The sequence below is a fragment of the Pristiophorus japonicus genome, chromosome 2 (genome assembly GCF_044704955.1).
Source record: "Pristiophorus japonicus isolate sPriJap1 chromosome 2, sPriJap1.hap1, whole genome shotgun sequence".
Classification (NCBI taxonomy): Eukaryota; Metazoa; Chordata; class Chondrichthyes; family Pristiophoridae; genus Pristiophorus; species Pristiophorus japonicus.
The window spans coordinates 307,356,134-307,371,029 of NC_091978.1; the positions used below are offsets into that span (position 1 = coordinate 307,356,134).

General features: G+C 46.5%; 1 protein-coding gene across 1 annotated transcript in view; it reads right to left on the reverse strand.

The window, feature by feature from the left end:
* The window catches only part of ctso (cathepsin O), an 86,012-nt gene that overhangs the window by 48,626 nt on the left and 22,490 nt on the right, over window positions 1–14,896 (reverse strand). Inside the window, exon 3 of the mRNA XM_070865243.1 lies at window positions 11,671–11,807. Within this exon, the coding sequence (XP_070721344.1) occupies window positions 11,671–11,807 (137 nt within the window). The remainder of the gene's footprint in view (window positions 1–11,670; window positions 11,808–14,896) is intronic.

Below are 14,896 nucleotides of genomic sequence, written 5' to 3' on the forward strand. Positions count from 1 at the left end.
AATGCACGAAGCTTTCATCGCAATTTATCGACAAGAAATGAAACCAATCTAAATATAAACGAAACAGGAAAGGAGAGCATAGGAAAGACTAAAGGTCGTAGATGGCCTGGGAATAAACAGTTCATGGGGCCGGAGGTAATATAGTAGCATGGATAGAGGACTGGTCAACAGACAGAAATCAGAAAGTAGGGATAAACGGGTCATTTTCCAGTTGGCGATATGTAACTAGTGGGGTGCCACAAGGATCAGTACTTCGGCCTCAGCTATTTACAATTTATATTAATGACTTCGATAAAGGGACCAAGTGAAATGTATCCAAGTTTGCTGGCAATACAAAGGTAGGTGGGAAAGAAAGCTGAGAAAAACACAAAGAACCTGCAAAGGGATATAGATAGGATAAGTGAGTGGGCAATAACGTGGCAGATGGAGTATAGTGTGGGGAAAATGTGATGTTATTCACTTTGGTAGGAAAAATAGAAAAACGGAATAGAAACTATTAAATGTTGGTGTTCCGAGAGATTTAGGTGTCCTCATACAGGAAGCACAGAAAGTTAGCATGCAGGTACAACAAGCATTTAGGAAGGCAAGTGGCATGTTGGCCTTTATTGCAAGGGGGTTAGAGTACATTTTCTACCTATGATGCTCAGTCGTTGAGTATATTCAAGACTGAGATGGATAGATTTTTGGGGCTAGAAATTCATTTGTTGAGCGCCACCCCCCCATAGCACCATGAAATGGCGGCCGCTGCTCTTTCACTAGCTAGTGGCATGTCCCACAGTGGCCGCTATATTGTTCTCCCCTTTGCACTGCTGTTAAATGGCAGTGCCCTGCAAAACAAAATGACGGCATGATGACGTCAATCAGCGTGAAATGCCGACTTAACGTTATCTACACAAACTTCGACCCCAGCACTGAATTCAGCACTGGGTGCTAAGCACACCAAGTGAACTTGGTATGCAAGCACTGACAGTGGCAAAGTCTGCAGCTCTTAAAGGGACACACCGATCATGCAGAAAAGCTTGAATTTAAGGGTTTAGACTGGGTTTGAAGTGGTAGTTTGCTGCAGTCGTTTTTTTTTAAGTGTGATGGGTGTGCTGCTAGCTTGCAAGGGGTCAGATGGTAAATGAAGGCCTTTGAGAAGACAGAACATGCTGCAAATAGTCAGCAATTCATGCAAATCCGTGGAGAGAAAAACAGAGTTCACAGTTGCGATTTCGCCTACTGAGGCGGGCAACGTCGGTGATGGGGTCCAACCCCGTTCCTGTCTCCATCCCGGCCTCTCAAACGACTTTCCCCTGATTGGGCTTGTTAAGACCCCCAGTGCGGTTCCCGGCCAATTAAAAGGAAGCGGGTCTGCTGACATCATCAGCCGGTTTACTTAAAGGGACCATGGCCAACTTTATATTGACATTTGTCAGTGTTTTACAGCATTGAGGTGCACGGCTGCACCGAGGCTCTCCCATTACTCCCTCCATATGGTTATGGTTATAGAGGGAGTCAAAGCACACAGGGAGGTTCTCTTCCCTTCCAATGGGTGGAAGAGACCTGCCCAGGACACCAACAAAGCCTGGTTGCACATTGCACAGGAGGACACATGCACGGATGTCGTCAGGAGGACCTGGCTGCAGTGGCGCAAACCTTTCAATGATTTCAGTAGATCACAAAACGTTACTGCAAAGCTACACTCAACCTCATCTTGCTGTGCCACTCATCACATTCCCATCACTCTGCCTTCCCTACCCTACTCCTGCATATCCTTACTCACACCAACTCACCTTGCATCTCCACTCATCCCTCTCTATCTACATTATCACAGCCTCATCTCACTAGCCACCCTTCACACTCACCTCATCCTAGTGAAAGCATACCAACGAACAACACGTGTGGTTTCGCCAATGTTCATGTAAAGTTTCTGTTAATGTGTTGTCAAACATTGAAATCTTTATTTTCAACTTTGTCTTCTTGGACAGATTTGTGTGCACCTTTGGAAGGGGCTTAGTGAATTGCAGTGAATGGTGAGGCATACGGTACCCCACACATGGTGATGAGTGTGAAAGGAATGACCTGAGCATTGTAAGGATGCTTTATGGTGCTGGTGTGGGGTGATGCCAACCTGGCACATCATGTGGCAGCCAGGGTGTACAGCATCAAATAAAGTGAATCTGGCCATGGTGAGGCCATCCCTGTCCTCCCGGGCAGCAATGTGGTTAGGTGCTGATGCCCTGTGTCCTGTGCAGCATCAGTTGATTGCGAACAAGGTTGGTGTTGTTGGTGTTGTTGGTGCTGGCGGTGTTGGGGCTGAGCGTCGCGGGACTCAAGGGCATTAATACTGATGGAATAGATGGCAGCTGAAGTTGAGATGACAGAAGCGATCGGTCAATGGTGAGAGAGGTTGTTCCAATGAGATGAAACTGGATAGAGAGATTGCTCCAAAGAGTTGCAACCTCCATAAAGCTCAATGTGTCTTCCAAATGCAGTAAGCATCAGCTGTGAGATGGGAGCTTTTATAGCATATTTGGAGCTGTCAGGTAAAGAAATGAATAAATGGTCACACACCTGCCGACGTCCTTACCTGACGTGATCACTGAGCAGCGGGAACCTTGTGGACAACCTGGTAAAATGCTAAATACAGCTCAAAATTGGCTTTAGTAGCCTCTTAACAAGGTCTTAAACACCTAAATTGCCTCCCCCGTCATGTCGCGTCTGCTCAGCATTGACAGACCTGACATCTGGGAAAGTAGTGTGGTGAAGGGTTGACAGCGGTGTCCCGACACGTCTCAGGTCGATATGCCACCTGACCAACTGAGTATTGCCAGCATTTCATGCTGTCATTTCACATTCACAGCATCTGCTTGCAGAGGGAAGAGGAAAGCACAGACAAGGAAGACACAGAACAGGAGGAAGCCGAAGAAGAGGAATCAGGCGGAAGGATGCATCCCAAACAGCCCCTTTGTGGCCGGGATATCCGAGATGGAATCATCTGCCTGCGGTTGCACTAGCTGGGCAGACTGCTTCATGTTGTTGACCCACTGGCATTGAGCCGTGTGTGAGGCTAGTGGTACAGTTGGTTGGAGATGGCTTTTGAAGATGCATTCACTGATCTTGACCAATGGACTGAGGTCATGAAGCTTCTTTGGGCACTGAAGCCAGGTGGTGGGCCAACACTGCTGGCAGTAATGGCCTTAGTGAGGTACTCCCACATCATTCTTTCTGGAAGGCCTCCTGGCTCCTGTGGGTAGAGGGCCGCTCTTGCAGTGTTCACCCTTTGCTCAAAGCTGGAGTCCTGCGTGTGAGATCCTCTGTGCCCCCTCCCTGGCTTGCTGAGCCACTTGTGTTAGTGCTGAGGCAGTTTTCCCACTTGTTGAGGTTATTCAGTTTTAACATTGAATGTTCACATTTGGAACTTCTTTTAAATATCAAATATTTCTTAAGAGGCAGAAAGGGCTAAAAATGTATTGATTCACTGCATTTTATTTTGTATTGCGTCCATGTGCATGGCCCCTTTAATTCTCAGACATCTTCATTGCCCACAATTCCTTGCGAGCGCCACAGCTTTGCTCACATAGGCTTTGGGAAGTGGCAGCGCCGCACCTGGACAGGAAACATAGAAACATAGAAAATAGGTGCAGGAGTAGGCCATTCGGCCCTTCTAGCCTGCACCGCCATTCAATGAGTTCATGGCTGAACATGCAACTTCAGTACCCCATTCCTGCTTTCTCACCATACCCCTTGATTCCCCTAGTAGTAAGGACTTCATCTAACTCCTTTTTGAATATATTCAGTGAACTGGCCTCAACAACTTTCTGTGGTAGAGAATTCCACAGGTTCACCACTCTCTGGGTGAAGAAATTCCTCCTCATCTCGGTCCTAAATGGCTTACCCCTTATCCTTCGACTGTGTCCCCTGGTTATGGACTTCCCCAACATTGGGAACATTCTTCCTGCATCTAACCTGTCTAACTCCGTCAGAATTTTAAACGTTTCTATGAGGTCCCCGCTCATTCTTCTGAACTCCAGTGAATACAAGCCCAGTTGATCCAGTCTTTCTTGACAGGTCAGTCCCGCCATCCCGGGAATCAGTCTGGTGAACCTTCGCTGCACTCCCTCAATAGCAAGAATGTCCTTCCTCAGGTTAGGAGACCAAAACTGTACACAATACTCCAGGTGTGGCCTCACCAAGGCCCTGTACAACTGTAGCAACACCTCCCTGCCCCTGTACTCCAATCCCCTCGCTATGAAGGCCAACATGCCATTTGCTTTCTTAACCACCTGCTGTACCTGCATGCCAACCTTCAATGACTGATGTACCATGACACCCAGATCTCTTTGCACCTCCCCTTTTCCTAATCTGTCACCATTCAGATAATAGTCTGTTTCTCTGTTTTTACCACCAAAGTGGATAACCTCACATTTATCCACATTATACTTCATCTGCCATGCATTTGCCCACTCACCTAACCTATCCAAGTCACTCTGCAGTCTCATAGCATCCTCCTCGCAGCTCACACGGCCACCCAACTTAGTGTCATCTGCAAATTTGGAGATACTACATTTAATCCCCTCGTCTAAATCATTAATGTACAGTGTAAACAGCTGGGGCCCCAGCACAGAACCTTGCGGTACCCCACTAGTCACTGCCTGCCATTCTGAAAAGTACCCATTTACTCCTACTCTTTGCTTCCTGTCTGACAACCAGTTCTCAATCCATATCAGCACACTACCCCCAATCCCATGTGCTTTAACTTTGCACATTAATCTCTTGTGTGGGACCTTGTCGAAAGCCTTCTGAAAGTCCAAATATACCACATCAACTGGTTCTCCCTTGTCCACTCTACTGGAAACATCCTCAAAAAATTCCAGAAGATTTGTCAAGCATGATTTCCCTTTCACAAATCCATGCTGACTTGGACCTATCATATCACCTCTTTCCAAATGCACTGCTATGACATCCTTAATAATTGATTCCATCATTTTACCCACTACCGATGTCAGGCTGACCGGTCTATAATTCCCTGTTTTCTCTCTCCCTCCTTTTTTAAAAAGTGGGGTTACATTGGCTACCCTCCACTCCATAGGAACTGATCCAGAGTCAATGGAATGTTGGAAAATGACTGTCAATGCATTCACTATTTCCAAGGCCACTTCTTTAAGTACTCTGGGATGCAGTCCATTAGGTCCTGGGGATTTATCGGCCTTCAATCCCATCAGTTTCCCCAATACAATTTCCCGACTAATAATGATTTCCCTCAGTTCCTCCTCCTTACTAGACCCTCCGACCCCTTTTGTATCCGGAAGGTTGTTTGTGTCCTCCTCAGTGAATACCGAACCAAAGTACTTGTTCAATTGGTCCGCCATTTCTTTGTTCCCCGTTATGACTTCCCCTGATTCTGACTGCAGGGCACCTACGTTTGTCTTTACTAACCTTTTTCTCTTCACATATCTATAGAAACTTTTGCAATCCGTCTTAATGTTCCCTGCAAGCTTCTTCTCGTACTCCATTTTCCCTGTCCTAATCAAACCCTTTGTCCTCCTCTGCTGAGTTCTAAATTTCTCCTAGTCCCTGGGTTCGCTGCTATTTCTGGCCAATTTGTATGCCACTTCCTTGGCTTTAATACTATCCCTGAATTCCCTTGATAGCCACGGTTGAGCCACCTTCCCTTTTTTATTTTTACGCCAGACAGGAATGTACAATTGTTGTAGTTCATCCATGCGGTCTCTAAATGTCTGCCATTGCCCATCCACAGTCAACCCCTTCAGTATCATTAGCCAATCTATCCTAGCTAATTCACGCCTCATACCTTCAAAGTTACCCTTCTTTAAGTTCTGGACCATGGTCTCTGAATTAACTGTTTCATTCTCCATCCTAATGCAGAATTCCACCATATTATGGTCACTCTTCCCCAAGGGGCCTCGCACAACGAGATTGCTAATTAATCCTCTCTCATTACATAACACCCAGTCTAAGATGGCCTCCCCCCTAGTTGGTTCCTCGACATATTGGTCTAAAAAACCATCCCTTATACACTCCAGGAAATCCTCCTCCACCGTATTGCTTCCAGTTTGGATCGTCCCAGATCCCTCCAGCAACGCCACCAGGACGGCATTACACGGAAGGTGAGCGCTGCGCCATCTATCACCATGTCCCCAGAATAATTTCACTCGGTTAGCGTGGCGGTCATTTCTGGCGGCCGTCAACTGCATTTGCCGGCAACACCAGCAACTTTGCTGTTAAACACAAATTTTTCTCCCTTGAACTCTCGGAGAATCAAGGGATATGCGGACCGGGCAGGAAAGTGGAGTTGAGGTCGACGATCAGCCATGATCTTATTGAATGGCGGAGCAGGCTCGAAGGGCTGAATGGGCTTCTCCTACTCCTAAGTTCTTAGATAGAGTTCTAGAATAGGAGTGTAAAAAGATGGTTAAAAGTAAAGTGAGAAGAACAGCTATTAAAAGCGAGTTAAATTGTCTGTACAGCAATGCACACAGTGCCTGTAATAAATCAGGGGAACTGGAGATAATAATATATTGCGAGGAACCACATATAGTGGGGATTACTCAGACGTGGCAACAGAAAAATCAGAATTGGGTACAGGGTATAACATATTTAAAAAGATAGAGAACGAAAAAGGGGAGGTTTAATAGCTGTACTTATTAGAGACAACAAAATGACAGTAGAAAAAAGTGACACAGCTCGGTGTAAGACAGAAATAGAATCCAAGTGGACAGAGATAAATGATAATAAAGGATTTAAATTCAGTTAATTAAATTTTAAAAAAACTGGGATTAAAAAGCTAGTGTCAGTAATGGCAATTGTCATAAAAACCCACCTGGTTCACTAATATCCTTTAGGGAAGGAAATCTGCCGTCCTTACTATATGTGACTCCAGACCCACAGCAACGTGGCTGATTCTTAACTGCCCTCTGAAATGGCCTAGCAAGCCATTTAGTTGTAACAAACCACTACAAGCAACAATAATGAGAATAAAACCGGACGGACCACACGACATCAACCTCGGCACCGGCCCCAGATCGGACACAACAGCATACCCAGCTCAGTCGACCCTACAAAGTCCTTCTCACTAACATCTGGGGTCCTGTGCCAAAATTGGGAGAGCTGTCCCACAGACTAGTAAAGCAATAGCTTGACATTGTCATACTCTCAGAATCATAACTGTCAGCCAATGTCCCAGATTCCCGCATCACCATCCGTCGGTATGTCCAGTCACACCTGCAGGACAGGCCCACCCCAGGTGGCAGCACAGTGGTATACAGTTGGGAGGGAGCGGCTCTGGAGTCCTCAACATTGACTCTGGACCCCATGAAGTCTCATGGCTTCAGGGCAAGCATGGGCAAAGAATCCTCCTGTTGATTATCACCTTCCGCCCTGAACCAGTACTCCTGCATGTTGAACACCACTTGGAAGAAGCACTGAGGTTAGCAAGGGCACAAAATATACTTAAACATAGAAACATAGAAAATAGGTGCAGGAGTAGACCATTTGGCCCTTCGAGCCTGCACCACCATTCAATAAGATCATGGCTGATCATCACCTCAGTATCCCTTTCCTGCTTTCCCTCCATACCCCTTGATCCCTTTAGCCGTAAGGGCCATATCTAACTCCCTCTTGAATATATCCAACGAACTGGCATCAACAACTCTCTGCGGTAGAGAATTCCACAGGTTAACAACTCTCTGAGTGAAGAAGTTCCTCCTCATCTCGGTCCTAAATGGCTTACCCCTTACCCTGTGTCCCCTGGTTCTGGACTTCCCCAACATCGGGAACATTCTTCCTGCATCTAACCTATCCAGTCCCGTCAGTATTTTACATGTTTCTATGAGATCCCATCTCATTCTTCCAAACTCCAGTGAATACAGGCCCAATCGATCCAGTCTCTCCTCATATGTCAGTCCTGCCATCCCGGGAATCAGTCTGGTGAACCTTCGCTGCACTCCATCAATAGCAAGAATGTCCTTCCTCAGCTTAGGAGACCAAAACTGAACACAATATTCCAGGTGAGGCCTCACCAAGGCCCTGTACAACTGCAGTAAGACCTCCCTGCTCCTATACTCAAATCCCCTAGCTATGAAGGCCAACATGCCATTTGCCTTCTTCACCGCCTGCTGCACCTGCATGCCAACCTTCAATGACTGATGTACCATGACACCCAGGTCTCGTTGCATCTGCCCTTTTCCTAATCTGCCGCCATTCAGATAATATTCTGCCTTTATGTTTTTGCCACCAAAGTGGATAACCTCACATTTATCCACATTATACTGCATCTGCCATGCATTTGCCCACTCACCTAACCTGTCCAAGTCACCCTGCAGCCTCTTAGCATTCTCCTCGCAGCTCACACCGCCACCCAGCTTAGTGTCATCTGCAAACTTGGAGATATTACACGCAATTCCTTCATCTAAATCATTGATGTATATTGTAAATAGCTGGGGTTCCAGCACTGAACCCTGCGGCACCCCACTAATCACTGCCTGCCATTCTGAGAAGGACCCGTTTATCCCGACTCTTTGCTTCCTGTCTGCCAACCAGTTCTCTATCCACGTCAGTACATTATCCCCAATACCATGTGCTTTGATTTTGCACACCAATCTCTTGTGCGGGACCTTGTCAAAAGCCTTTTGAAAGTCCAAATACACCCAATCCACTGGTTCTCCCCTGTCCACTCTACTAGTTACATCCTCTAAAAATTCTAGAAGATTTGTCAAGCATGATTTCTGGGCGGGGGACTTCAATGTCCATCACCAAGAGTGGCTCGGCAGGACCACTACTGACCGAGTTGGCCGAGTACTGAAGGACATAACTGCCAGATGGGGCTGGCAGAAGGGGTGAGAGAACTGACACAAGGGTTAAAATCTATTTGACCTCATCCTCACCAATCTACCGGTCGCAGATGGATCTGTTCATGACAGCAGTGATCACCGCACAGTCATTGTGGAGACATAGTCCTGTTTTCACACTGAAGACACCTTCCATCATGTTACGTGCCATTTCTACTGTGCTAAATGAGATAGTTTCAGAACAGATCTAGCAGCTCAAAATTGGGAATTCATGAAGCACTGTGGGCCATCAGCAGAAGCATAATTATATTTTACTTTTAACCAAGTAACATTAACACCACACAGTGCCTGGCAATGACTATCTAAAACAATCTGTAAACTCATGGCCCGGCATATCACTCACTCTACCATTACCATCAAGCCAGAGGACCACCCCTGGTTCAATAAGGAGTGCAAAAGAGCAGCACCAGTAGCATCACCAGGCATACCTAAAAATGAGGTGCTAACCCGGGGAAGCTGCAACACATGACTACATGCATATTAAGCAGCGGAAACAGCATGTTATAAACACAACTAAGCAATTGCACAATCAACAGATCAGCTCAAAGCTCTGCAGTCCTGCCACGTCCAGTCATGAATGATGGTGGACAATGAAACAACTAACAGGAGGAAGAGGCTCCATGAATATCCTCATCCTCAATGAAGGCAGAGTCCAGCACGCAACTGCAAATGACAAGGCTGAAGCATTTGCAACCATCTTCAGCCAAAAGTGCCGAGTAAATGATCCATATCGGCCTCCTCCTCAGGTCTTCACCAGCACAGAAGCCAGTGTTCAGCCATTTCAATTCACTCCACATGATATCAAGAAGCGGCTGAGCACACTGGATACAGCAAAGGCTATGGGCCTGACAACATCCCGGCTGTCATGCTGAAAACTTGTGCCCCAGAAATAGCTCAGTTTCTAGCCAAGCTGTTCCAGTACAGCTACAACACTGGCATCTACCCATCAATGTGGAAAACTGCCCAGGCATGTCCTTGTTCACAAAAAGCAGGACAAATCCAATCCGGCCAATTACCGCCCCATCAGTGTACTCTCAATCCTCAGCAGTGAAGGAAGGTGTCGTCGACAGTGCTATCAAGCGGCACTTACTCACCAATGCCCAGTTTGGGTTCCACCAGGACAACTCAGCTCCAGACCTCATTATAGCCTTAGTCCAAACTTCCAGAGGTGAGGTGAGAGTGACTACCCTTGACATCAAGGCAGCATTTGACTGAGTGTGGCATCAAGGAGCCCTAGTAAAATTGAAGTCAGTGGGCATCAGGGGAAAAAGTCTCCACTGGCTGGACTCATACCCAGCACAAAGGAAGATGGCTGTGGTTATTGGAGGTCAATCATCCCAGCCCCAGGACAATGCTGCAGGAGTTCCTCAGGGCAGTGTCCTAGGCCCAACCATCTTCAGCTGCCTAATCAATGACCTTCCCTCCATTATAAGGTCAGAAGTGGGGATGTTCACTGATGATTGCAGAGTGTTCAGTTCCATTCGCAACTCCTCAGAAAATGAAGCAGTCCAAGGCCACATACAGCAAGACCTGGACAACATTCAGGCTTAGGCTGATAAGTGGCAAGTAACATTCACGCAAGTACCAGGCAATGACTATCGAAAACAAGCGAGAGTCTAACCACGTCCGCTTGATATTCAACGGCATTACCATCGCCGAATCACCCACCGTCAACATCCTGGGAGGGGGAGCACCATTGACCAGAAACTTAACTGGATCAGCCATATAAATACTGTGTCTACAGGAGCAAGTCAGAGGCTGGGTATTCTGTGGCGACTGTTTCATCTCCTGACTCGCCACATCTTCTTATGCAGCACCTCCATAATCCACAACCACTACCACCTAGAAGGACAAGGGCAGCAGGAGCATGGAAACACCACCACCACCACGTTCCCCTCCAAGTCATACACCATCCTTACTTGGAAATATATTGCCGTTCCTTCATCTTCACAGGTTTGAAATCCTGGAACTCCCTCCCTAACAGCACTGTGGGAGTTCCTTCACCCAAGGACTGCAGCGGTTCAAGAAAGCAGCTCACCACCACCTTCTCAAGGGCAATTAGGAATGGGCAATAAATGCTGGCCTTGCCAGCGACACCCACATCCTGGAACGAATAAAAAAAATTCACTTAACCTGTCGATATACCTCCTCACAGCTTACCTTCCCACCTAGCTTTGTATCATTCGCAAACTTGGATACATTACACTCGGTCCCTTCATCTAAGTCATTAACATAGATGGTAAATGGCTGAGGCTCCAACACTGATCCTTGCAGCACCCCACTAGTTACAGCCCACCGTTTATCCCTACTCTCTGTTTTCTGTCCTCTAACCAATCCTCTATTCGTGCTAGTATATTACCCCCAAGCACATGTGCCCTCATCTTGTGTAACAACCTTTTATGTGGCACATTATCGAATGCCTTTTGAAAATCAAATATACTACTTCCACTTGTCTCCTTTGTATCCTTATCTCCTTTTTAAAGAACGGTCACACTTTCCCTTTTCACAGAATTTTGAAAATTATAGTCAGAATAACAACTTAATATTACAACAGTGACTACACTCCAAAATAACTTCATTGGCTGGAAAGCACTTTGAGATGTCCGGTGGTCGTGAAACGCACTATATAAATCCAAATCTTTCTTCTTTATTGATTGGAAAACATTAGCGTGCGATCTGACTCGATCAGTTTTCTAGCTTCTCCAAAGAAATGGTTCAATGTCTGTACTGGCAGCATTACTGAAATGGTATTCATTAGAGAATTTTAGTATTTATCTGACTACAGTTCCAGCAGATTTAAGGAGAAAAGGAAACTTACAGATTCCTGATTTCGCACAGGTGTAACAACATTCTTGTCCCTCCAGTCAAATTTTGGTGGTAAAGCTGGACTCTTAGTATCCTTGGGAAATGATATGTATTTGGGAAGTTGCATTGATCTTGATCCCAAATATGTTGCTGCAGATGTAATTATAAAAAATTAATTTTTCCTACCTTCTTAATATCAGTTTTTAATAAAAATGTAAACATATAAATTTCAAAAATCCCACTACATTAGTCCTTATTTAGTTCTAAAGAAGTTACACAGTCGTACTTCCAAAAAGCAAATGGGGCAAAATTGCAACTTTTTTAGATACCTGTTAATGCCTCCAGGTGGCGTTAACAAGGCAGAAGAGAGTTTTGCCCAGGGAGCCCGACTTGATCCCGGAAAATTGCCAGGAGTTTGCGGATGCGCTTCCATGACAACGCCGCATCCCACAGTCAGCGCCCCAGACTGCCATGCAATCGGCGATGACATCATTACCCTTCACTGCCCCGCGGGGTAAATTGCCCAGCGGGCCGCAATGCTGGCGCGATCGGATGACCACATCAGCCTCGCGGATCGCAAAGTTTGCCGACATCCGCTCTTGGGACAGTACTTAAAAAGGAGTGCGCCAGCAGCCCATGTCGCCATCTTTACTAGTTAGCCGACTCTCGGGTCGGCAGCAATATGGCGGCCCGAGCATTGCCCGGGCCACCATCGTGCAGCCCGGCTCTCCGATTTGGGTGCTGGGCTGCAGGCCCGGTCCCACGCTGCCCTGGTGGCCTAGTGGAGGCCATCAGAGGCCTTGCAGAGTGGCAACAGCCCTCCACTTTAAGCGAAGGGGAGGGGTTTTGAAGTGCATCAACACTATGCAGAGCATCCACATAGCAATTCACTCACCACCCCAGTAGCGCCCCGGGAACCGCCCCTAAAGGAAGTGGAGCGTGCGAGATTGCGTTCCACTTCCTTTGAGGGGCGGTAAGCCCAATTCACTGGGGGATATGACTTCACCGCCGGTCGCAAAAAGTCCTGGCCCTAACTGGTTACCGCCCCCAATCGGGCTGCAGGACAATTTCGCTTCCAATGTTCTGCACGAATGCTTAACATGCCCATGCTACATACCCAGTTATGAGCTATTGTATTTTTATGCAGACATTGACCCATTTTAAAATGGAAGGCTTTAACAACTGTACAGAAATACACACAGGACTGTAGTATGAGCATATTGAGCATTCATGTGACCATCACTGTTTGGAGGTCCGACCCATATGTTCTGTGTTCAGTCTGGTAGTAGTTAGTCAAGGGATCCCAGTTTACACTTTAGTCAGTATGCATTACAGGCTACAGCACTGCAAGTAGACAAAGGGTAAAAGGCCACAGTTCTTATGGGTAGTATCTATCTCTGTGCCAGTTCTGAGCTTTTATCTGATCATTGTTTACTCAGCCTAGCAAAGAAGAGTGCTTGAAAGCAAGACAGAATATAATTATCTAGCACCACCTAGTGCTCCATGCATAAGTAGTATACATTCTCCTTTACACCATGCCATCAACTAGAGATGATGATTTGGGAAAAATTCAGAGCAACAGTAACCTTGGGGTGGGGCTTTTATTTATATTGCACCTGTAACGTAGTAAAATGTCCCATGGTGTGTACAGCACTGTTACAAGACAAAACAGATAAATTTGACACCAAGCCACAAAAGAAGAAATTAAGGCAGATGAGCAAAAACTTGGTTAAAGAGATAGGTTTTAAGGAGTGTCTTAAAGGAGGAAAGAAAGGCGGAGAAGTTTAGGGAGGGAGTTCCAGAGCTTAGGGCCCAGGCAGCTGAAGACACGGCCACCGATGGATGAGCAGTTATAATGAGGGATGTTCAAGAGGGCAGAATTTGAGGTGCACAGACATCTTGTGGGGTTGTGAGGCTGACAGAGATAGGAAGGGGCAAGGCCATGGAGTGATTTGTAAACAAGGATGCAAATTTTGAATCGAGGCGTTGTTTAACCAGGATCCAATGTAGATCAGAAAGCACAGGGATGATGGGTGATCGTGACATGGTGCGAGTTAGGACACGGGCTGCTGAGTTTTGGATGACCTCAATTTTACGTCGTGTAGAATGTGGGAGGTCAGCTAGGAGTGAGTTGGAGTAGTCAAGTCTAGCAGTAGAAAGGCACGAATAAGGGTTTCAGCAAAGAGCTGAGGCAGGGGCGGAGATAGGCAATGTTACAGAGGTGGAAAAAGGCGGTTTTAGTTATGCCGCTGATATGTGGCTGGAAACTTATTTCAGGGTCAAATGTGACACCTTCGTTGTAAACAGTCATATTCATCCTCAGATGGATGCTAGGGAGATGGATGGAGTCAGTGGCTAGGGAATGCAGTTTGTGGCGGGGACCAAAGGTAATGGCTTCAGTCTTCCCAATATTTAATTGGAGAAACTTTCTGCTCATTCAGTACTGGATGTTGGACAAGCAATCTGACAATTTAGAGACCAAGGAGGGGTTGAGAGAAGTGGTGGAGAGGTAGAGCTGGGTGTCGTCAGCGTACATGTGAAACTGACTCCGCATTTTCGGATGCTATCACCAAGGGGCAGCATATAGATGAGAAATAAGAGGCGGCCAAGGACAGATCCTTGGGGGACACCAGATGTAACGATGCGGGAGTGGGAAGAGAAGCCATTGCAGGAGATTTTCTGGCTACGATTAGATAGATAAGAATGGAACCAGGCGAGTGCAGTCTCACCTTGCTGGACGTTGGTGGAGAGGGGTTGGAGGAGGATGGAGTGGTCAACTGTGTCAAAGGCTACAGACAGGTCCAGGAGGGCGAGGAGGAATAGTTTACCATTGTTACAGTCACAAAGGATGTCATTTCTAACTTTGATGAGAGCAGTTTCGGTACTGTGGCAGGAGCGAAAACCAGATTGAAGGGAGTCAAACACTGAATTCATGGAAAAATGGCCATGGATTTGTGAGACGACAACACGTTTGAGTACTTTGGACAGGGAATGGAGGTTGAAGATAGGGTGATAGCTAGCAAGCAAAGTGAGGTCAAGGGGTTTTTTTTGTGGAAAGGGTGATACAGCAGATATGAAGGAGAGGGAAACAGTACCTGAGGAGAGAGAACCGTTAACAATATTGGCTAACATGGGAGCCAGAAAAGAAAGTTGGGTGGTCAGCAGTTTAGTGAGAATAGGGTCAAGGATGCAGGAAGTGGGTCTCATAGACAAGATGAGCTTGGCGAGATCAAGAGGAG